General features: G+C 43.5%; 8 protein-coding genes across 8 annotated transcripts; 5 read left to right on the top strand and 3 right to left on the bottom strand.

Moving 5' to 3' along the window:
- Nucleotides 1–613: 613 nt before the first annotated feature.
- Nucleotides 614–3,476, bottom strand: SS1G_00634 (hypothetical protein; the record flags this gene model as incomplete). The annotated part of the gene is made up of 9 exons (XM_001598495.1): nucleotides 614–620; nucleotides 666–1,147; nucleotides 1,197–1,316; nucleotides 1,368–1,633; nucleotides 1,682–2,899; nucleotides 2,983–3,087; nucleotides 3,148–3,211; nucleotides 3,260–3,334; nucleotides 3,387–3,476. The coding sequence occupies 9 exons, from the start codon at nucleotides 3,474–3,476 to the stop codon at nucleotides 614–616; spliced, it is 2,427 nt and encodes an 808-aa protein (XP_001598545.1).
- A 1,586-nt stretch (nucleotides 3,477–5,062) lies between these two features.
- SS1G_00633 (hypothetical protein) lies at nucleotides 5,063–5,506 on the top strand (the record flags this gene model as incomplete). The annotated part of the gene is made up of 3 exons (XM_001598494.1): nucleotides 5,063–5,131; nucleotides 5,166–5,262; nucleotides 5,373–5,506. The coding sequence occupies 3 exons, from the start codon at nucleotides 5,063–5,065 to the stop codon at nucleotides 5,504–5,506; spliced, it is 300 nt and encodes a 99-aa protein (XP_001598544.1).
- A 443-nt stretch (nucleotides 5,507–5,949) lies between these two features.
- On the bottom strand, nucleotides 5,950–6,755 carry SS1G_00632 (hypothetical protein; the record flags this gene model as incomplete). The annotated part of the gene is made up of 3 exons (XM_001598493.1): nucleotides 5,950–6,489; nucleotides 6,542–6,625; nucleotides 6,678–6,755. The coding sequence occupies 3 exons, from the start codon at nucleotides 6,753–6,755 to the stop codon at nucleotides 5,950–5,952; spliced, it is 702 nt and encodes a 233-aa protein (XP_001598543.1).
- Nucleotides 6,756–8,187: 1,432 nt separating this feature from the next.
- SS1G_00631 (hypothetical protein) lies at nucleotides 8,188–10,440 on the bottom strand (the record flags this gene model as incomplete). The annotated part of the gene is made up of 2 exons (XM_001598492.1): nucleotides 8,188–10,316; nucleotides 10,392–10,440. The coding sequence occupies 2 exons, from the start codon at nucleotides 10,438–10,440 to the stop codon at nucleotides 8,188–8,190; spliced, it is 2,178 nt and encodes a 725-aa protein (XP_001598542.1).
- Nucleotides 10,441–10,805: 365 nt separating this feature from the next.
- Nucleotides 10,806–12,639, top strand: SS1G_00630 (hypothetical protein; the record flags this gene model as incomplete). Its single annotated transcript, XM_001598491.1, has 2 exons — nucleotides 10,806–12,475; nucleotides 12,525–12,639. 2 exons carry the CDS (start codon nucleotides 10,806–10,808, stop codon nucleotides 12,637–12,639), a joined length of 1,785 nt encoding a protein of 594 aa, XP_001598541.1.
- Nucleotides 12,640–13,152: 513 nt separating this feature from the next.
- On the top strand, nucleotides 13,153–14,607 carry SS1G_00629 (hypothetical protein; the record flags this gene model as incomplete). The annotated part of the gene is made up of 2 exons (XM_001598490.1): nucleotides 13,153–13,221; nucleotides 13,270–14,607. The coding sequence occupies 2 exons, from the start codon at nucleotides 13,153–13,155 to the stop codon at nucleotides 14,605–14,607; spliced, it is 1,407 nt and encodes a 468-aa protein (XP_001598540.1).
- A 2,164-nt stretch (nucleotides 14,608–16,771) lies between these two features.
- SS1G_00628 (hypothetical protein) lies at nucleotides 16,772–20,508 on the top strand (the record flags this gene model as incomplete). Its single annotated transcript, XM_001598489.1, has 6 exons — nucleotides 16,772–17,252; nucleotides 17,334–18,044; nucleotides 18,124–18,305; nucleotides 18,369–19,422; nucleotides 19,479–20,134; nucleotides 20,227–20,508. The coding sequence occupies 6 exons, from the start codon at nucleotides 16,772–16,774 to the stop codon at nucleotides 20,506–20,508; spliced, it is 3,366 nt and encodes a 1,121-aa protein (XP_001598539.1).
- A 913-nt stretch (nucleotides 20,509–21,421) lies between these two features.
- Nucleotides 21,422–23,020, top strand: SS1G_00627 (protein transport protein SEC61 alpha subunit; the record flags this gene model as incomplete). The annotated part of the gene is made up of 3 exons (XM_001598488.1): nucleotides 21,422–21,431; nucleotides 21,548–22,892; nucleotides 22,945–23,020. The coding sequence occupies 3 exons, from the start codon at nucleotides 21,422–21,424 to the stop codon at nucleotides 23,018–23,020; spliced, it is 1,431 nt and encodes a 476-aa protein (XP_001598538.1).
- Between the last annotated feature and the right edge of the window lie 413 nt (nucleotides 23,021–23,433).

Here is a 23,433-nt window from a genome sequence, read left to right as displayed (position 1 = left end):
AAATTCCACAAATTCCACCCTACCCTATAATACCCTGTAATATCCTAAAATACCCCCGCGGTTCATTAGATTGAGTGGTGACGTTTAGTGGTGGGGGCTTTTTGATCCTGAAAGCCCAGTTTGCTTAAATGGAAGCTTCGAGAAGCTACTAGTGACCATGTTTGCCCGGACGCAGGAAGATGTCAGCCGCCTTTAAAATATATTTTAGCCATTGTGCGTTACAGTGCTAATCCTTCATTTGATGACTACGAATGAGAAATATTTGTACAATAACTGCCCTTGAAATTAATGTGAACTGATGATAATCGCCGTCGTGCTTGATTCAAGAGTCCCTCCATCAACGTTCTCCAAATCCTCAGAGCAAGTACTCTGTGCGTATAAAATAATCCATCAAAAACAAAAGGAGCCCATTCCAGGGAGATTGTTTTATTCTTGTAATGGCATTCATTCATTAATCTGCAAAATTTTCTACCCATCGCTTTCGTGATCCATGCCTCATGCCTCACACTTCGTGCTGCCGGGGTATTATGCCTTCCATTATGTACAATATGCAGAATATGTACTTCCAAAAATCATCAATCCATCTATGCTTTGTAAATGGGACCATCTCGAATCATGGACTATACAAGAATGTCAATTAACATGCAAGATATCCTCAAACCTACTCAACAAATCCAACCCTTTTGATACTGGCGCCACCATCTTTTTGGTTATTAGCCGATATGTCCTGTTCCTCACCCTGAGTGTCATCGCTCTCAAGATCTTCAATCTCCATGTCATCGTTGGCCACACCTTTCTCAATGGAGTTGCTAGTAAAGTTTTGTAGCATGCCACTACCACTACGTTCTTGCATTTCCTGCGTCTTCCCTTCAGGATATGGATCAACACCCATAATTACTTCATCGCTCTGACCAAGGCGATTTTGTAGAGCCACAGACGCCGACACCGTCACCGTAGACTCATTGTCTGACGCTTCCTTTGCAACACCATTCCGTTGTCCATTTGGGGCGGAGTGTGAGGGAGATGGGGGTTGATCACGCTTACGCTTTCCTGGTGATCTTGGTGGGAATTGTAATTCATCAGGATTGTCAAATGGGATGCTGGAAAGCTCCTCTCGGAAAGCGATGTTATCCGCGCGAACGAAAGCCTAATGGTTGTTAGCGGAACTATTGGGGCAGATACAAGGACACAAATACCTGGAGTGGATGTGGTGTTACACCTGCAGTCATCTCCATTGCCTCGTCGGAAGCATAAACTAGAATTGCTGTATCGATCTCAGCTTTGACAGCCTCAACAACTTTCTCAGATATAGTTCTCTGTTTCCAAATTAAAACGTGCTACATAATTTAGGGTCGAAGAATACTCACTTCAACAGTAATTTGTGGAGGAGACGAGCTGCTATAATCAATCTTCCACCACTGGCCATCGCTAGGAGGAACGCGCTCGTCATCACTGAGGCCCATATCAATGAGATCCGGCTCTATACGGGTGCAAATATACGTCGTTTCCTTAGTCAAGCTTACACCACGAAGAGTGTATCTGTGCAAGCGCTGGGAGCTTTTAGCGGGATCCGTATACAACTTCGAAAGCTCCCTCCAAGCTTCTTTAGCTTTCTCTTTTTGATCTTGTAATCCTAGGTGCTGTTAGTTGAATAATTAATGATCATTCTGAATGATCTTACTTTTTAGCTTCGCATTTACATCATCCATTACTTTTTTGAGCTTTTGAGACAGATCTGCGTTCTTTGATCGGCCGGTATGACTATCGGAGGCAAGATTGTCCATATTGCTATTGCCGGGCGGGAGCTCATTCTGATCATGATTGAGTGACATCTTCATAACATCCTCAACTAGGAGTGTTTTCCCATTGTGAATAGTCCATGTTAACTGTCTCTCATTACGAGAAATATCCGCGATTTGCAGCTCTAAATTCCGCTTGCTCGTACGCATATTCAGTGAGTCTTTAACTGCAAACTCTAGGTATCTATCCGGGTACCATACTAATGGTACGTCGATGCCTTTTTGGTCGTTCTGTTTATCACCTTTGAGTCTGAACATAATCATGTCGCCAAGGTGACCTAGATAAGGGCTCTTAGCAAGAACGAGAGGGAAATTGCTCCATAGTGCCTCGTCTGCAACATCATAGAGATTTTCGCAAAGAGAATCCTTTGAAGGAAGTTGAAGCTCAAATATGGCAAATTCTGTATCTGTGTCATCTGGATCCGGGTCTGAACCAAGGACGCCTGCGGAGAAGAGGTGCTTCGATAAATCAGTACTTTGCAATAACCTATTGAAGCTCATGAAGAACTCAGATTCGACATCATTCCCTCCGTACTGTTGCATGTATGGAAGTGTAGTAATAACATCCGGTGAACCGTAGCTCCTCTCTGTCTTATCTAGGAAAGCCATGACTTTCTGGAGCTCCTGGCCAAATCGTCGATCATCCGCCACAAGGTACGGATCTTCTTGAAATGATGCAATAGGTCTCTCTATTGGTCTGCCGTTCCACCAACCAGCTTCATATGGATAGTGTGTCTCGACATGGTCCCTTCTAAGGAATATCTCACGGACAAGTGGAATGTTGTAACAAATAGTAAGAACAGCACCTAATCTGTGTGAGTCTCCAGTAGGCTTGAGGAAGGCTGGAACTTTGTTTATCATATCCCGAATTCGATCAGTAGGCTCAGGATCAACATAGATCTCCTTGACAGTTGATATAGGAACCATAGCCCAGTTATCTCCATAATCCGTTCTCATAGCAGGGCCAAAGTAAGGTTTGTCTGTTCCCACTACTCCGGATTGTTGTGGGGGTAAACTAGAGTCTGCCATGGATGCTGCCAATGCCTGCTGTAGTTCTTTGTCATCATTGTCGACATATTGGCTAAAGGCAGTGCTAGAATCTGCCAATTGATGTATTAGAATATGCAAATATTTGTATTGAAAGAGGTTCTACCATTATCAGCTGTGAGATCCACAACTTTACTCAAAGGTGACTTATTATTACTAGTTCTCGATGGTGGTCTAGAAGGTGCTGCACTTTCAAAGTGAGAATAGGAACCGAAATCATCGGGACCCTGGACTGCAAAAGCTGAATATCAAAAATTAGTGAGAGCCTTCAAACCGCTTGATCCCAAAATGAGAAACTCACAAATACCATGCTGGTCTCCACCTCCCTCACGATCCCGATTGAATTGGCTGTCGTCCCAAGTGTACTGCGACTATTAGTGATAATAATTTATGAATTTCTCTTTTATACTGACTCTGTTGGAATTTCTGCCAGTCTCCATATCATCATAGTATTCATTGATTGCTTGTTGAACATTGTTATTGTTTCCCTACCCATATTAGCTTTGTACTTTCAATTTTTCTGGATGAAAATAACCCCACCTTCAATCTCAGTATGGCCTCTTGTCGATCTGTTTGCCCAGTCATGAGAAGAAAAGCTTGCACATCTTGGGCGGTTGGTTGCGCCGCCATGATTGCAATGGTATCAAGCTTCAGTTGAGCTTGACTTTTGACCTGTGCAGCAATTGTGTTTTGGGAGTGTGGGATTCCTTTCCCTTCCAGTCATGAAAGCAAAAGCTAAGAAACGCAATGAATATAATCAAGAAGATTTTCAAATGGACAGATTATGCCAGCAGAACAGACAAGATGCCTTCTGAACTCTACTACAGAAAGTTGATAGATTGTTTAATAGAAATTCCTGGGGGAGGACCTGGCAGCGGAGCTTACTTATTACTAGGGACGGAGTAGTTCAATCTTTGATAATCCTTGTTGCTGGTCCGAGTGTTATAGTGAACCTGTGGGAGACACCCCACCTTCTCTTCAAGGATCGTTTCCTCATGAAGTCTTGGATATCCATTAGTCAGACAGACTTTGTATGAAAAGTTATAATAGAACTATTAGGTATATATTGATGAGATAAGGAATTCACCATGTCTATTTCTCTATAATTAATATTAATCATTATTGAAATCAAAAGAACAAAATGTAGGATATAAAAAGGACGATATGAGATAGGCGGGTATAGGGGCATAGTTTTGTCGGCAAGACATATATCTGATATTTCTATTAAGGAGTGACTTTGACAGCAGGAGGAGCCGACATCTTGCTGTTATTGATAGGGATGGATACATGATTTTGCAAAACCAAAATTATACCTACATAAGCTATGAGGTAAACAAACTAGACATTTCCAGTGTTTTCTTACTCCTATAATGCAATGCCTCCTATACTCTAGTCTGAGGATGTTGAGTATAGAAAATTGCCATGTTCAATATTTGATGAGGTTAAAAGGGTAAACCTGATATTGAGATTCATTTTTGATATACTCTAGGGGATAACTCAACCAAGGAAGAACTCCAAGCAGGAAGCAGTAGTTAATCATCTCATCCAACGTTGACCCTATACTCCTACATCACAACTAATCCACGCACCCTCAACTCTCATCCCCAATAATCAGTAACCAATCTTCCTTTCATTCAAAAATCTCAACCGCTCCGCAAACCGCATCATCACCAACGGCATGAGAATAAACTCCAGCGCCGGAAAACCCAAGAACGAATTCCCCCACTTCAATCCCAATCCAACACGAGAGCCAGTGAGTGCTTGGAATGTGTTAATTAAGAAAAGTCATAAAAAGTAGCCCTTACCGAGTCCAAGAAAGCATAACCCGGAAGCACCTTCAGAAAACCCATAGACGCTTTCAAATACCATTGTGATTGTTGTCATGATCAGATATATAGCGCCATACACAACGGCTACATATAGGAAAAGAAGAATAAGCACCGGAGAGAAAAGCAGCATCTAAATCGTCCGAACAAAAGTTTCTTCCATCGCCCCTTTAACAAAAGTCCCCTTCTCTGCATCTTCAACCTCGTACTTCGACCGCACACTCTCATCACCGGTCTCACTTGTAATTCTCGCTGCGTCCTGCTGTAGTATACGAACCTTATATGTCTCCGAAAGATATGAGAAACAAGATTTCACAAGCTCCGGACAAGATAACCATAAGCCAGAAAGTCCATCGCCATCCTGCTGTTTCTCCCAAATAACTTCCCACAATGGGTCCAATGACTGACTGGACCGACCAATGGTCCAAAACCATTGCTAAGGCACGCACTCGTTGTTCAGTAGGACTTAAACCACTCCTAATACTAGATTAAGAACGATGGTAGCAAACGCAGTACCACTGAGAAAGCAAAAAGCAAGAAGCATCTGAATGTAGATGCTAGAGTACTTACTATCGAGAAGATGCAGAAGAGTATGGTTCCCACGTGGAAAAATAGAAATGACTATAGAGTTCTGAAAGGAAAGCAAATACGAATGAACTAACTACCTAAATTGATAATTATTATTACCTATTCTTAACAGTGGAAGTTGAAAATATCAACCAGATGTTGTTGGTACTGTCTCTCACAATGGCAGGTGATATATTAAATGTGTTCTCGATTGTGGATCCTACATTTCGCCCTATACAGGAAGCAATCACATCGTCTCAGGTGTAAGCAAAAGAAATCAACGATACTAGCCAGTGCAAACTCATTTTGAAATACTTGTAATTACAGCCCGCACATATTTACCCTGTCTTGCTACCTGCTGCAAAAGCCCATCAGAAATTACGCCCCGACCACCCAAAAGTATGCAACACCCAGTTCATGTTCCCCATAATCTAAAAGCCCTAAGATCCCCCAATGTGAAAAGCATGTTATACGCCTCGAATGCATACCTGCCTGCATTTCCCCTTGCGCCCACCGTGTAAACCGAGCGGACCGCCGCTATGCTATGCTATGCATTGTAAAATAAAGTAAGATTATGTCCCTCTATCGAAGTTAACCATGATGTAATTTGGCGGATGACGGGGTGAGATATGACGAGCGCAGGAGGGTCGAGGAAGAAGTCGTGAACTTTATGAATAAGAATGAAACAGGCTTGATAGCTCTGTTTCCATTTAATCCTCCATGTCTTCATCTTCTTCTTGTTCCTCACCATCATCTTCCTCTTCCTCTTCATCTCCATCCTCCATACCAAAGTCTTCAGAACTATCGCTGGCCCCAAAATCGTCCTCTTCATCACTTTCGGCCCAGAATGCATCGTCGTCTACAGGCTTGGCAGGAGGAGCAGTCTCAAGTGTTGTGGGCATTTCAAACCCGGTCGGGATATCTTGCTTCGAGGCAGCCACGGCCTCCTTAGCTTTCTCGTTATATTTTTCTCTATTGTCTCGATACATGACACCTGCATCGACATTTGCAGGAGAATTGATCTCAGGGGCATCGAGAAGAAGGAGGATAGAACGCAAGACTGATTCTACCCCTTGTAATGGTGACCAACGCTCACTGGCAGATTCCCCGGACTGCTCATCTTCTCCAGGTGGGTGCAAGATCGAGATGCATAATTTGCCGTCGGGGTAGATGTTTGGATGTTGGATCGGTCGGAGGAACTTGAAGGTTGGGGGACTGTAAGGATAATTGTCGGTGAAAGTCATTTCGGCCTAGGGTTAAAAATCAGCAGCTGCGAGACACAGTGAAATAAATAATCCTCACTTTGAAGTAGCCACCGTTGAAAGCACTCTCATCATTAACGACCATCAGACCAATCTCCCATTTAAAGAGGGCTCCTTCGTTCAACTGTATACGGCGTTAGCTTCGAGAACAGCACTCATAGTCCAGATTCTCCTACCTCGATATTGACCCATTTCTCCTTTTCAAGCCCCTTGTACTCGGTCATCAAACGATTTTTCGCAGCAACCGCAGACATGATGATGACTTCCTTCACTGTGCACTCTCAAGTAATATTGGTAGATGTCAAGATGTAGGTCTCTGCGAGAGAATCAGAGTCGAGTTGGATAGGACTGCTGTTGCAGTTGTGCGGTTGGTTTGGCTGAGACAAACGACTCGAATGAGGTTGTTAAGGGTGGATGACCAACAAGGTAATCGAAAGTGAAACTATCCGTGCCAAATGTTGGGTGTAGAGTGGTGGATAGTCTCAAAATTATGGATCGATCTGGAGTATGTAGTAGCTTTCAATGTAGCCTCGAGAAAGAGGGAGTTAGTTGTATGAGTGAAGTGGTGAGAAGTTGAAGGATGGATTTGTGCTGTGGTTTTGTACCAACCCTATTTCGCTGGCAGATTTGCCTATGCTGCGCTGCTACGGTATTTTTCGGGGACCAGCGATTCGCCTTCATGTACCGTACAAGGATCGTATGACAAGCATTATTCACTGAATCCGCCGAAAAGGCTTTAAGCTTTTACTAAAGTGGATTAGAAAGTGTCAGGATAGTCAAAGTAAGTTGTCGTGCACTTGCTTATCTCCAAAAATAGGTAAACCCCGAGTTGTGCGAATCTCAAAGCCGTAGACATCCATCAGCAAGCAGCCACTTGTCTTGCATTATTAAAGAGTATGCAACCAGTATTTTTTAGACCGGTTTAATAGCAATAAAGCGAATCAATTTCGGGTTCGTTCCCCATGTAAACTTCCTACAAATACATACCTATCTACTTCACATGGTAATTTTTCCTACAAATATTTTCGAGTATTATTAAGCATTTCCCGAGGTCAGCATATTCTCCGGTATCATGAAGAGGAGCCACCAGAGACGAGGGGCACAGAGTAGTTCCTAACGATAAGCAATCAATCACAAGGACCCTAGGTGGCATTAAGTGGGACTTTATCGAAGCGCGGATACCGTGTCATATGCCTCTGGAAATGTGATCATAGATGTACTCTTGCTTCAAATATTACTCACTTTGCCTCGAGGGTTTTACTTATGCAGTGAGCGAGATCGCTAGATTGCACCTAGGACTGTAAGCGAACACGCCCCTTTTAATATTTGATTCTCATCCTGTCTTCAATGATGAAATCACTTCTTGCTTTTGAACATGGTGCGAAACTTTCAGACAGTACATAGCTTGAACAGAAATGTACTAAATACCGGATGACTTGACAATTTTCGGTGGCGTGTTATTATGTGAATGTATAGAGTTATTTTCAATGATCAAAATGCGATGAATTGATGGAAGAAAGTGAAGCTATATATGTCTTCGAGGTATCGTAGCACAAACTCAATATGACGCCGCCCCAGTTAGTATTGCCACCAACACCAAGCGCCATGCTGAGCATGAACTTCCATAAAATAATGTACCCTTGACTCCAAAACCACAACATGAACAATGTCGAAACTGAACGGAAGTTATCTAATGCTATCTGTCCCTAATGCTTGAGCTCTTTTTTTCTCGGCATTTTTTTGTGCTAACCTTGCTTTGGCAGCTGCAACTCTGTCAGGAGGCAAAGCACACTTTGATGGGCTGGATCTTCGGCTCGAAGCAATAGTGGTCGAGTGGGGTACCGTACATTCGTTATTCGATCTCAACGGGTCAACAGGGCGAGATCGAGAGACTGTTGCTTTAGGAGGACTCGAGGGAATGTTAAATATCTTGGGTCGGGGACTGGCTAGGCACCTCTCATGACTTTTTCGTGTAGGGAGGAGAGGCAAGGATGGGTCTTCAGTTTGCATGTTAGTGTTTAATGAATCGAGAGTGAAATCGGCAAAACGGTTGGCGAGAGGAGTGTAGTCAACTTTCTTCGATTTTTGGAAAGCAAATTGTTCCGTAGTTGCAACATTGGTAATCTCAGACAAGGCTGCGTGTGATGATCTTTGTGTGCTTTCAAGAGGTGCTTCGAAATTTGCAGGCTTAGATGAGGCCATTGTCTTCGACGGGCGTGTAATAGATTGACTCAACACCGGTATGTTACTTGTAAAAGCATACGATTTCTCGGTTGGATGGCTCCTTGTTCGAAATAAATCAAAGCCTGACTCTGTCACGTCGTCATAGGTAGACCCACGCACAGCTTCTCTCAATTTGGCCATCTCCTTCTCATATCTATCGACCATCGTATCATATTCAACGGACTTACTGTGAAGAGCTTGTTGCAAATCCTTTGTGGTTGATTGCTCACTCTTCAATGATGCATTCTCCTTCTTCAATTCCACTACTTGGTCATGTCGCTTTCTTAGAAGGTGCTCTGCATCACGTCTTGAATTCTTTGCTGTTTGCTTGATGTGATCGTAGTCTTTTTGAAGGGTTTGAAGCCGCTCATCTTTTTTTTGACGTTGTTCTTCAGCAAGCTTCAGACGCTTCTCCCAACTTTCGGTGTGCTTCTCGAATCGCAATTCAGAATGAAGCAAATCCTGTGAAAGCTTATTGTTTTCACCTTGCAGCTTGGAAACAGTTCTATCGGCGGTTGCTAGAGCTTGTAAGGCTTGATCTAATTCATTCTGGAGAGATATTGTGTCTCTAGGTTCGTTCTTCGAGTTCCTCGATTCAGTTTTTGGAACTGCTGCGGCAAGACTTCCATCCCCTTCCATGGCTTTGCGAAATTCTTCTACCTGAACACGATATTGAAAGGCCAAAGCAGTCTGGCGAGCAAGTTCTCTCATGAGCTCCGGAGAAGTATCCCCCCTTACTTTCCCTTCTGCTGCAATTTGCGACATCAGCTCAGTAATGTTATTCTCCATTGTAGCGACTTTTGCTTGCTCTTCCTTCAACTTTTCTGCAAGATCGAGAGCTTCTGCATCTTTCTTCTTGGCATAAGACTTTGCGAGCTGCTTGTACTCTACCAGCTTCTTCATTTGAGTCTGCGCCTCATCGTGGTACTTTTGGAATTCGGATTTCCAGAATTTCCCGGACTGTGATCGGGGGTCATTGATATCAACTGTCACGTCTGCATCGCTGTCGGCTCCGGGTACGGGTTCTTTCGCCAATTCTAAACCATTCGACCGTGATTTTTTGGCTTCTTTCGTATCATTTGATTTCACTACATCTTTTTCCTTGGTCAAAGTCGAATTTGGTAATATCGAAGAGGCCGCAGAAAATTGATTGCGCCTTCTGAATGCGCTGTCTGACCCACGAGAATTTTCTAATGTTTTCAGAAGCGAAGTCTTTCTGCTTGGCTGCGATAATTCTTCCGCCTGAGAGGACCGTGAGGCAAGGACTTTTCCTGGTGTTGCTGCCCTGCCAACAATTTTCTGCGGCCTGTCCTTTCCCTCATTGTCATCGACATCTGATCCGAACGACACCGTCTTTCTTCGAGTTGCCGCAGTCCCAGGTGTCATCAAAATTCCTGGCGGCTTTGATGGAGAGGCCGAGAGATAATGTGGCAATCGGGTATCTCTGCTAGTTGTTGGATCGTCCTCATTCTCAATTCCGTAAAGCGTATCATCTAGAGGGAGGCCAGGTGTACCAAAGAAGGCACTTTTGAGTGCGCGAGCAGCAAACACCGGGGCAGGAGTCTCTGGAGCTTCTGCATCGGGATCGGCACCTGTAGAGTGTGAGCATTTTTGTGATTTTTGTGTCTTCTATACACAAGGCAATTCATGGTTGATGATGTCCATACCTGCAACACGCTCGGCACCATCAGGCCGTCCTAGCCACCAGTTAAGCATATTTGACGTAGCAATTGCAAAGAATTAATAGAAATCACTTGCAAAGCTCATCAAAGTGGCCACAGATTCATTAACTCTAGGTGTTGGTCGTCAAAATCATTAAAGTCATTCAATGACCATTTTTGGAAAGTACGATTAATGCTTGAGCGTTTTTTGTTTACTTACAAGGGTATTGCATAGGACGCGATTATGCTAAGCAACCGCAAAGTCCCCGCGTTTTAGCCCTGCCTGCAGTAATCTCACAACATCGCATGGGAGTTCACAAAGCCTTATCGGACAATTGATAGCCTTGTGAAATTTAAGGGAACAAATCCCTTTAACATTCTAATGGTTGTCCGGATAAACATAACACCTTCCTGTTCGCAATGAAGAGAAAAGAACAAGATGGGAAGGCAAGTAGGAATGGCGACCAAGATCTAAATGTGAAGCGAACTCGATCAAGTAATGCAATATCAGTACATCATTCCACGGTTGATGCCGTCTCTCCAGATTCGAAAAACGGGAAAGGAACTCGAACACTTGCAGTGGAAAAAGAGAACGATGTTGATTCCGAAGATTCTGCAGAGAATGGCGAATCAAACCCGGTCCGCAACAATGCTGTACTATCAAAATCTCAGTCTGAGGATGATGGTTCGCCGAGTCGTCTAACCTTGAGCCCTATTACAGCTCAGAATCAGTCTACTCCTAGGTCTATAAGGCATGGAAATAAACTATTTGCAACTCCCGTAAAGGCCAAAGGTATAACTGGAACAGATGAAACTCCGCGCCTTCGTCGCAACATCGATAGATCAGCTAGAAGGAAGAGTACTAGGACACTCATTGAGCGTACGGTACTTGGCAATACAAGCGATAATGATGACGAGGAAGAAGATATTGCGAACCAAATTTATGATTCAGAGGGTGATGATGAAGCGGAAATAGAGAATGATACAAATCAAGTATCTGAAGCTATAGGCGAATCATCTACACCTTCCAAAAGGGGACGAGGGCGAATCAAAGGATCGAAAACTCGACAGAGATCTTTGACACCACCTCAAGACCTTTCGTCTCACGAACTATACTTCTCTCAAAATAGGCCTGGAAGGTCCAAGACTGCAAATTCTAATTTGTCTTCCTTGGCGTTACTCGACCATGAAGAGTATTTTAGTCTTGCCGGCAGCTACAAAGACCAGCATGAAGACGATATGAATTTCTTACAAGATGTGCATGCCAAATCTTTCAATCAATGGCAATTTGAGCTCTGTCAGGACTTCAACATTTGTATCTACGGTTGGGGGTCAAAAAGGTCTCTTCTCCTCAAATTTGCTGAGCATATCTACAGCAAAATGGTTGACCATTCCCGAGAGAAAATAGTCGTGGTAAATGGTTATGTACAAAACCTCACAATTCGAGATCTTTTGAATACAATAGCCGGCTCTATTTCTGGCAACGGCACGAAAATAGGTTCACAGCCAGCAGAAATGTTTGAAAACCTCACGAATTTACTTGATGAAGACAAGACTCAACATGTGACTCTCATTATACATTCCCTTGATGGATCTGCTCTCCGTCGCCCTGCATCTCAAATGATACTCTCACGTTTGGGTTCTCACCCACAGGTACATTTAGTTGTGTCTGTAGACCACCCTTCCTTTCATTTGCTTTGGGATAGTTCACTTCGTGCAGCGTTCAACTTTCTATTTCACGATTGCACGACCTTTCTGCCTTACACAGTAGAGGTTGACGTTGTAGACGAGGTGCATGACCTTCTTGGAAGAAGCGGGCGCAAAGTAGGAGGTAAAGGAGGTGTAGGCTTTGTGCTTAAAAGTCTGCCGGAAAATGCAAAGAATCTTTTCAGGGTTTTGGTAGGTGAACAGCTTGCAGCTATGGATGATATTCGCGTAGATGAACATATTGATGGTGATGATGAGGATGGATTACATGGATCTACTGGTAGGAAGAGTGAACCTGGTGTGGAATACAGGGTGCTATACCAAAAAGCTGTGGAGGAGTTTATTTGCAGCAATGAGATGAACTTCAGGACATTGCTGAAAGAGTAAGTTTTTCCAGTTCATATCAATGCTTGACAACTAATTCTTTCTCAGATTTCATGACCACCAAATGATAGAGAGTAAGAAGGATGCTTTGGGGATAGAAATGCTATCTGTGCCCTTTAGAAAAGAGGAATTAGAGAATATTCTTGAGGATATTGTATCATAGGGCTTTTCCGACAGTTTCAATATTCTCTGGCAGGGTGTTATGGAACTGCACATTGAGCATTTACTGGTATAGCATAAGGGGGTATCATAGGACGGTACTTGGCAAAATCCGAAGTAATTCACATTCAAGTACATCATCATAGCCTCACATTTATCATTGTCTTGTTGAAGGATGGTGAGCAATATACCAGCTCATGGTGAGCTCTTAGATGGGTTTCAGGTCCCCGCTGACTCTTCCTTAATGTTCGTTCCGGAGAGCTTCATGGTTTCCCGCTTCATTGCCCGAATGGTGCGACAAAAATTGTTGGTAGAAGAGTACCTGCGTTCCTTGTACTTATCAATATCGACTAATCAAGTCTTAAGATTGGCAGATGAATGTAGCCGTGCTTGCGAGGCTGACAAGGCTGACACTACTATTTTTGCTTAAAAGTTCCAAATTATCCAGTCGCATCACTCGACTAAAGTCTTCCTAATGTTCCATCAAATACACAACAAAATTGGAAAATCATCAAAGATGGCTCGTCTCATCCCTAGAGATCCTTTGATATATGTTCTCGGGGCAACTGGTACGGGAAAATCACAAGTAAGTCTGCGCGTCCTCGGTTGGGGTTGAAGGTTAATCATTCTACAGCTGGCAATCGACCTTGCGAAACGCTTTAATGGCGAAATAATAAATGGTGATGCTGTACAAATGTATGAGGGTCTGCCTATAATTACAAATAAAGTTACTGTCGAAGAACAGAATGGTGTTCCGCATCACTTGCTAGGTTTCATTCCTCTGAATGCGGAAACATGGACAGTGGGAACATTTAGGAAGCAAGCTAGCCAAATAATTCGAGAAATTCGATCAAGGGGACGACTACCCATTGTAGTAGGAGGAACTCACTATTATACGCAGTCTCTTCTGTTCGAACATGAGCTCGTCTCCTCTGGAAAAGCTTCCATGGAAGGCCAGGATGATGAACAACTTCCTCTAGAAGAGTTATCCAAACGATTTCCAATCCTCGATGCACCTACGGACCAATTATTAGATCGATTGAGGGAGGTTGATCCACTTATGGCTGCGCAGTGGCATCCCAACGACCGTCGCAAAATTCAGACATCACTTCAAATATTCTTGACTTGTGGAAAGAAAGCCTCCGATATTTACAGAGAGCAGAAAGAGGCCAAAGCCATAGCACAAGCAAATTTAGACGGCTACTTAAAATCTCCAGACAGGTTCGAGATAGGCTCGCCATTGCTATTCTGGGTACATGCGGAATCAGATGTTCTTAAATCGAGGCTTGACAAACGAGTAGATAAGATGATTGATGTAGGTTTGCTAGACGAAGTCAAGTCCATGGAGACAACTCGTCAACAATACGTTCGTCGCGGCGCTGATCTTGATCTCTCTCGTGGCATATGGGTCTCTATCGGCTGGAAAGAGTTTGAGCTATACCTTGCCGCTCTTGAGCAGGAAGGCGGAAACCCCAAAAAGCAAGATATCCTTCGTAATGATTCGTTGGAAAAAATGAAAGCTGCCACGCGACAGTATGCTAAGCGACAAATCCGATGGATCAGTCTCAAATTGATACCGAGCCTTATTCAAAAAAATGCTCTTGACAGACTATTTCTCCTCGATGGAACAGACATTTTAGCCTGGTCGGAGAACGTGTCAGGTCCTGCTATTGATATTACGCAAAATTTCCTCCTTGGTAACAAGCTCCCCACGCCCAGCGAAATGTCTACCCTAGCCGGGGAATTCTTAAATCCCGAAAAGCCTTTGCAGCACACCCAAAGCAAAGCTCGTTGGGTGCCAAAAAAATGCGAAATATGCCACATTGTCGTTATGACAGAAGGTCAATGGCAAGTGCATTCTGCAACCCGTGCCCATCGACGAATGGTTAAGAAGCTGCAGAAAAATGGGGCAAATAGTAGGTCTCGTCACGATAGCGAAAGAAATGGCAGCAAATCACCATCTGCTACTTGAAAGGCACCGACGTTGTGCTCATAGGCATAAATCACGCAAATCACCAACCCCCACGGCACTCTCCAGATTCAGAACATGACCCCCAATCTTATTCTCGAAGAAAAGAAACCATTGGTAGCTTTAGGAGCTGGTGATAAATCTATGGTAACATGACTTTCATGAAAATTTCTGGCCAAGATCTGGCCAAGATCCAGCCCTACGAAAACCACGAGAATGAAAGTAGGAATGAGGTCTTACACAAGGCTAGCAACTGGGTACATTGTTGTACTTTACGCCATGCATCGGAACGGAAATTAGGAAGTACTACAGGACGTAGAATTTTACACGTTGGCGGTACCTACAGTAGTAGTATCTTGCCGGGCTATTTATTTGTACAAGCTTCTTCTAACTCGCGTGGGACAAATCTATTGACGACGACTGTTCTCGACGAAGCCTTTACTTCTTCTTGAACTCCCGGAAAGCTTTCAAATTTTCAAAGGTTGCGTAAGGCGCGAATAGGAATACTGCTGACGATAATTACCTTTCAACAGAAGCCTTTCTTCTGCAGACTTGTTTTCAGGCATGTAATGCTCTCCCGTCTCCCGTATCCTCTGCTAGAACCGGTGGATTGAGAAATTTCGATATATGGAACCTTGAGTGCTGTAGCAGTCAATCAAAGCTTTTGTCAATATGAGGGAATTTGTGAGCATTTTACACGCGGAGAGAGGACAGAAAATGCGGGCTATGTACCAAAAATCTAGTACGTACACGGAATAGGTCAAGTATTTTTGTCTACCACCTAGTCCTGTCTAACGCCCACCACGACGTACTCCATCATACACTAGCACGGAATTAACCCAGCCACCGTGCCAACCCAGCAAATTTAGATCATTGACCCGACTACAAGCTCGCTAGGCTTCCTGTGGCAAAAGAGCCGGGCCTAAAACGTGCTAAAATCTCTTCCCCAAAAAAGCTTGATTTTGAAAGGAATAATGGACCAAGTACCTACTTAAGCGAAGCGATCTGCAAACGCCCTTGTGCTTTCAAAACGTGTCCACGATTTTGATATATCTTCGACAATACTCCTACGACTTGATCTCAACACGATCTTGATTTACTCCAAAATCTTAGAATGTGCATTCGAACATGCTTTAAGACCTTACAGATAGCACCTTATGTTATTATCCAATGGCACCAACGAAAATTGCCACGAGAAATCCTTTCTACAAACAACCAATTGAGCAAGGAAGCCCTGTTTGGTCCATGAGGGATTTATCTCCCAGATATAAATTTCGCGGCTAGTCAGCCACGAATGTACGAAGTGTTGGTGAGTAAAAGTTTCCAAATGGATCCTCCCCCACAAAGACCAAGTCTTTAATAATAATCCAGTTTGATAATATAATTGACGGGTTCATTTTTGTATGAGCGATTTGAATGTAACGCCTTACGTGCAGAAGATGAAATAAATTGGATACCATGCTCAAATTTTATCACAATTGAAGGGATGTCGCTTCGCTATCAGATGGCTTGCCCCTCTACGCCAATCGCTTACAGATCTAGACCATATTCGGTTTCTGGAATGAAGAAGTGAATTTATATTATGTGCAGTTGTACAGCTGGTGCTAGGTACTGCTATGTTGCTGTCATCCGATTGGAAAATCCCTCATGGAAATTACACCGCTATCAGGAAATTGGAAAGATGCTCCCACGCTTGTACCGCTGCTCCTGGCAGGACACAATTATACAATGTCAACAAAAGGGACAAGGCCCATTAATGTTTGGGAGATTCTTGCACTGCCCCCAGCTGCCTCCGAGCACGGCAAGTGTTTGTTAGTATATTTCTGAAGATCACAGTACTTTTCTGATGCCTTTAAGTTCGTTGATCTCCTTCAACATTCCTGTTAATTCAAGTCATTGACTTGCTTGATATTCCAAAAACGATTCTCATTGTGTTACCCGCATTGCTTTCACTCTCCGCTGCCTATTCACATCTCCTTCACTGAACGACTAGTTGAAGCTGCTCCGAGCAAAGCGCTCGTGCTACACTGCTGGCCTTCTTTACCTACTTGCTTGCCAATTCTAGCGTTGGCAAAGCTGCAGTGGCAATATATTTTGCCAAACTCTTGGTCAGCTGCTGCGAATTTAGAACCTCCATATTTCAAACAACCCTACAACGATCGTAGACATGGAGGGAAAAGCCATGTACGCCTCATCTGAGGAGCAGGACGACGAAATTTTTCATGTCCAACCTAGACCAGAAATGCGAATCAGATTCGGCGCTCAAGATGAAGAGGCAGGCAGACAGACGAGCACACTTCCTAGAATGGCTCGGACAATCACAAATAGCTCACAACTATCCGCCACAAGTTCCAGACGCCGCAGAGTGTCTATCGATCCAGCAACTGCTCTGCCCATTACTTACCGCACAGTCTCATTTGCAATCGAAGAGAGTAAGGAAATACCAAGGGCTGAAGCAGATCGTGCAAAGAAGGATGCTGCAGCTGAGCTTGGCGATTTAGAGTGGCATACTCTGTCCACAGACGACGTAATAGGTCGGCTGGAGACATCAGTTACTGAAGGTCTCTCCAAGGAACAGGTCGAGGTCAAAACGAAAGAGTTTGGAAAGAATATGCCTTCGAAACCACCTTCGGATTTGCTCTCGAGGGGTAAGTCTGTTTCCATATGTACTTGCGTTACATGCATTTCCTTTAGTCATCTAGATAAGCTCTAATACTCTCAATTCTTAGTCTTTGGATATCTGTTTGGTGGATTTGGATCCGTCTTATTGATCGGTGGTATCCTGGTCACTATTACTTATGAACCACTCGGAGAACCAAATCCAGCACAGGCCAATCTAGCTCTTGCGATTGTCCTTTACGCCGTCTTCGTCATCCAAGCTTTATTCAATGCATGGCAGGATTGGTCATCGTCTCGTACAATGGCGTCCATCTCTGGCATGCTTCCTGATGATTGCTTCGTCCTCCGCGATGGCAACCGCGTGGAGCTTGCCGCAGTCAGTCTAGTTCCCGGTGACATTCTTTACATAAAGTCTGGTAATAAGCTCCCTGCAGATGTTCGTTTCATTGAAATCTCATCTGATGCGAAGTTTGATCGCTCCATCCTGACTGGAGAATCACAACCTATTCCAGGTTCAATTGAGAACACAGATCTCAATTATTTAGAGACGCATAACATTGGTATGCAGGGGACGCATTGCATCTCTGGAAGTGCAATAGGAGTCACTGTCAGCACGGGAGATAAGACAGTGTTTGGTAAGATTGCTAAATTAACCAATACTCCGAAGACAGGTATGACCACATTGCAGAGGGAGATCTTGAGGTTTATCATAATCATCTGTTCCATTATGGTGTTCTTCAACATAGTTGTCATCATCTGTTGGGCCGCATGGTTGCGACATTCACATCCCGACTGGATCACCGTTGCTGGATTAATTGTTGGTATGTAGTTTTTCTTTATTTAGCTCATCTCTACTATCACTTGGGACTGGAAAGGAACGTTTGGCTAACAGGTTTCTAGATATCGTGACCGTGGCAGTTGCATTTATCCCTGAGGGCTTACCTATCGCACTAACTGCTTCGTTGACCATTACTGCGAATATAATGAAAAGAAACCAAGTCCTATGCAAGTCGTTAAAGACTGTCGAGACCTTGGGAGCTGTATCAGTTATCTGCTCGGATAAGACTGGGACATTAACAAAGGTAACAGAAGTAACACTCATCTTTAGACATTTCGGGGATTTAGCTAACTAATCGTCTTCTCAGAATAAAATGTTTGTAACGGAGTGCTCAATCGCAGAAAAGACAATGACTCCGGAGCAAGCCATCGAATTTCAGAAGTCCAATGGCATGACTACTAATTGTGTGGCTCAGCTGCGATCTCTGGCAGGCCTATGCAACGCCGGTGAATTCGATGCTGCTACGCTCCATTTACCTCTTGCGGAACGAAAGATTGCCGGAGATGCGACAGATCAGGCGGTCCTCCGACTGTCAGAGGCATTCGGGGATGTTCGCCAGTTACATGTGTTATGGAGAAAGACTTTCGAGCTAGCATTCAACAGCAAGAATAAATTCATGATCAGAACTTTGACACTATCCGACCATGAAGGTCTGGGACTTGCGGTATCACCTCAGGAGCAGGCGGAATGGAAAAATGAGGATCTGCTATTGACTGTTAAAGGTGCCCCAGACATTCTTGTCGAACGTTGCACTAAATATGTTGGTGAAGATGGTCATGTGTACCCATTGAACGCGGATATGAGGAACTCTATAGAGGTGATCAAAAATAAATGGTCAAGTCAGGGAAAGCGGGTGATCTTACTTGCAAGGAAAGTGCTCACCGGGCATCAACGACAGCATAATCCTGAAAACAACACTTTTGAGGCCGAGATTATGCGACAAGCTGGTAGCCATTTGATTCTTGTGGGGCTTGTCGGCATTGTGGATCCTCCCCGAGATGAAATACCAGAGGTGGTAAAAGTCCTAAGGAGAGCTGGCATACGAATCTTCATGGTCACTGGCGATTTCAAACTCACTGCTCAAGCTATTGCTATCGAATGTGGTATCATCACCAGTCCCACTGGCATGATTCATGATGTTTCTAAGCTCGACAGAAATGGATTGGAGACACCAAAAAGTGTTTCGAGCGGCGTCATCTCTGAGAAAGATGCAGACTCGAAGCATGGAGACGCGAGGTCCATAACTCTCAGTGGCCCGGAGTTGATCAGTTTAAATGATAGTCAATGGGATCAGCTCTGCCAGTATGAAGAAATTGTCTTCGCACGCACTACTCCTGAGCAGAAGCTAAGAATTGTCAAAGGTATGCTTTTAAAATCATCCCACATATCAATCTGCACATGGCTGACAACAGTACAGAATTTCAAAAACGCGAGAACATAGTAGGGATGACCGGCGATGGTGTCAACGATGCTCCATCCCTAAAAGCCGCTGACATTGGCATTGCACTTGGAAGTGGCTCCGATATCGCAATCGAAGCCGCTGATATGGTCCTGTTAGATTCTTTCGGCGCTGTCGTTGAAGCCGTCAAATACGGTCGTGTAGTCTTTGACAACCTCAAGAAAACTCTCATCTACCTTCTTCCCGCCGGAACTTTTTGCGAATTTCTTCCCATCATTACGAATGTCATTCTCGGTCTTCCTCAAATCCTCAGCTCTTTCCTCATGATTATGATCTGTTGTCTCACGGATTGTGCTGGTGCGACGGTTCTTGCTTATGAAAAACCGGAAGCTGACGTGCTTTTGAGGAAACCAAGAGATGTCAAGAAAGATAGGTTGGTTGATTGGAAATTACTCTTCCATGCGTATGTCTTTCTGGGTATGCAAGAAGCCATTGCCTCGTTTGCCATGGCGTATTGGTATTGCCAACGGCGAGGAGTTACGTTTTCAATCTTGTGGTTGGGATATGGAAATTACCCGCCCCATTTGAGTGACGAGCATGTCCAAAACGTGTTGGCTGTGGCTAGCAGTATTTACTTTGTCAATTTGGTTATTATGCAATGGTTCAACTTGATGGTAAGTCGCCCTTCTTCACTTTCACCTCCTCCTCTTTCTCCTCAGCACTTTTAATTAATCTCTTATTTCGAACTTTACTAACCCCAAACCAGGCAACTCGCACTCGCCGTCTCTCAATTTTCCAACAACCTCCTGCCTTTAACAAAGCAACACAAAATCTCTGGCTCTTCCCAGCCATAATTTTCGCCCTCGTCGTGATCTTTATCTTCCTCTACATACCAGGATTAACATCTGCAATCAATAGTAGCCCTATTCCAGCGGAATATTTCTTCTTTCCATTATGTTTTGGTATGTGGATACTTTTCACAGATGAGGTGAGGAAATTGTACGTGAGGAAGTGGCCGGAAGGATGGTTGGCAAGGGTGGCTTGGTAGAGGGGATGTATGGTAGATCCTGTTTCATTCGAGGAGAGGGTAAAGGGGATGGGTTTGTAATTAGTGTGGATGGCGCGAGATGGTTGGCGGCTTGCGTTGAGATTGTAGAAATAGGACGGCTTTATTTTACATTTGATGGGTGGCATGTCGTCGTAGGGATTATGAACCATCATGACATTAGATTTAACTTTAGACAGACGCTTTCGTGGATAATAAGACATTGCGATGCATCTTCGTATAATATAATCAACGATTAATGCTTTATTGATATTGTGAATAGGTGCCTTTATTCTATTTAAGGTACTTGCGAGATATGTTGTTATGCTACGATTTTTGGGAGAGTGCCTTTTTCGAGTGATTTTTTCGAATGATGGAATGATTGTGTCAGACTAAGTAGAAGCTATGGAAGGTAATAGATAGATCCTTTTACATTGTAGATTGATATCAAGATGGTGTAATATAAGTAAATTGTACTGATTTCGATCCGTTATCGGTACATATTCTTACTAGCTTGCTTAGGAGACAGAAAATCCTTTATTTTATATCTCTGTAAGAGATTTATAAGAGTATAAAATCTATAAGAAACATCTATCTGTTCATCTGTTCTTAACTTTTTGCATAAAGGGGCTCGGACATCAATGAAGCTGCTATACAACTTTTCGCTTACTAATCTTCATCTAGCCAAAGGCCACATCTTTACATTAAGGCACCAGTCCCAAAATTTACTAGTGTTATGAACACCATGAATTAACCCCAAGCTTTGAGATCTGTTCGGATTATTCTTCTCAACACATCACAAATCTGCGACATTTTCTTAAATAGCAGAGCACAGTGTCGACGTGCCATTCTTTAACTCTTCTCCTTGTTCTTCTTTTTCTACTTCGGTGAGGTTTTTAAATATCAAATCGCCAAGATGAGTGGCCGTAAGTTATACATTTTCTTCCTTTTGCAGCTCATCGTCATAGGTGTCCATGAGCTTCGAAATATTCAAATTTCTTCCCGCAGTCAATTGCAAAATACTGACAATGTATCTTTCTAGTTCGATTTCTCGATCTCATCAAACCCTTCTCGCCGTTCCTCCCTGAGGTTCAGCAACCCGAGACAAAGGTCCCATTCAACCAAAAATTGATGTGGACGGGTTTGACGTTATTGATATTCTTGGTTATGAGCCAAATGCCATTGTATGGTATCGTGTCCTCAGATACCTCCGATCCTCTATACTGGTTGAGAATGATGTTGGCAAGTAACAGAGGTACTTTGATGGAGTTGGGTATTACGCCAATTATCTCCTCAGGAATGGTTTTCCAGCTTCTTGCTGGTACACACTTGATTGATGTCAACCTTGACTTGAAGGCTGATCGCGAGTTGTATCAAACCGCGCAAAAGCTTTTCGCTATTATTTTGTCAATGGGTCAAGCTACTGTTTATGTCTTCACTGGATTGTACGGTCAACCATCCGATCTTGGTGCTGGTGTTGTCTGCCTTCTCATCCTTCAATTGGTTGTTGCTGGTTTGATTGTCATTCTTCTTGATGAGCTCCTCCAAAAGGGATATGGTCTTGGAAGTGGTATCTCCCTCTTCATTGCTACCAACATCTGCGAGTCTATCATCTGGAAAGCATTTTCTCCAACTACCATCAACACTGGTCGTGGCCCAGAGTTCGAGGGTGCCGTCATTGCGCTCTTCCACTTGCTTTTGACATGGCCAAACAAGCAACGTGCTCTTCAAGAGGCTTTCTATAGACAAAGTCTTCCAAACATCATGAACCTTTTGGCTACAATTGTCGTCTTCGCAGCGGTTATCTACCTCCAAGGTTTCCGTGTTGAGATTCCAGTCAAATCTTCTCGTCAACGTGGAGCTCGTGGATCTTACCCAGTTCGTCTCTTCTACACTTCCAACATGCCAATTATGCTCCAATCCGCTCTCTCCTCCAACATCTTCCTCATTTCTCAGATGTTGTACTCCCGCTTCTCCGAGAACTTGCTTGTCCAACTTTTCGGTGTTTGGGAGCCAAAGGAGGGTTCCGCACAACTTTTCGCTACCTCCGGTATCGCATACTACATGTCCCCACCTTTGAACTTCACCGATGCTCTTCTCGACCCAATCCACACTGCTGTCTACATTACTTATATGCTCGTCGCATGTGCTATCTTCTCTAAGACTTGGATTGAAGTTTCCGGCTCCAGCCCAAGAGATGTTGCTAAGCAACTTAAGGATCAAGGTCTCGTCATGGCTGGTCACAGAGAGCAAAGCATGTATAAGGAATTGAAGCGCATCATTCCTACTGCTGCCGCTTTTGGTGGTGCCTGTATCGGTGCTCTTTCTGTTGGTAGTGACTTGTTGGGAGCTCTTGGATCTGGAACTGGTATTTTGTTGGCTGTCACGTAAGCATTTTCACTCCAATTTTACCCATATCAATGACTAACCTTACCATAGTATTATTTACGGATACTTCGAGATCGCCGCAAAGGAGGGAGATATGGCTGGTATGAAAGGCATGATTATGGGATAAGGATTATCTTATCCATACTTTCAATTTCTTCTTGTATGCTTGATTACATAAAAGAAAAGCAAACGTTTTTAGGATTGGTGGTTGTTGGGAAAATCGGAACGGGGTTCGGAGATCAAAGACGTGTAGATGAAAGAGGCAATATCATTTTATCTACATACTCCCTATGATCTTCGCATAAATGTAACAATAAGTGGGAATGGGATGCATGTATTTTTTGGAACCTGAGTTGTATGAACTTGCATGAATTTTGATGCCAGGAAGCATAAGCAATGAGCATGATTTGTAAAAACAAGTATGTAATATACAACGTAAAAAAATTGAAGTATTTATATTTGTATTGTGTTTGTGCTTGTGTGGTTACGGGTAGTTTGATATATTATTTGTACCTAGGTGGTTACATATACACAAACATC

Source organism: Sclerotinia sclerotiorum, genomic scaffold (genome assembly GCF_000146945.2).
Source record: "Sclerotinia sclerotiorum 1980 UF-70 scaffold_1 genomic scaffold, whole genome shotgun sequence".
Lineage (NCBI taxonomy): Eukaryota > Fungi > Ascomycota > Leotiomycetes > Helotiales > Sclerotiniaceae > Sclerotinia > Sclerotinia sclerotiorum.
The sequence above is the reverse complement of the archived record's forward strand: the minus strand, read 5'-3'. Positions and strand labels throughout refer to the sequence as shown.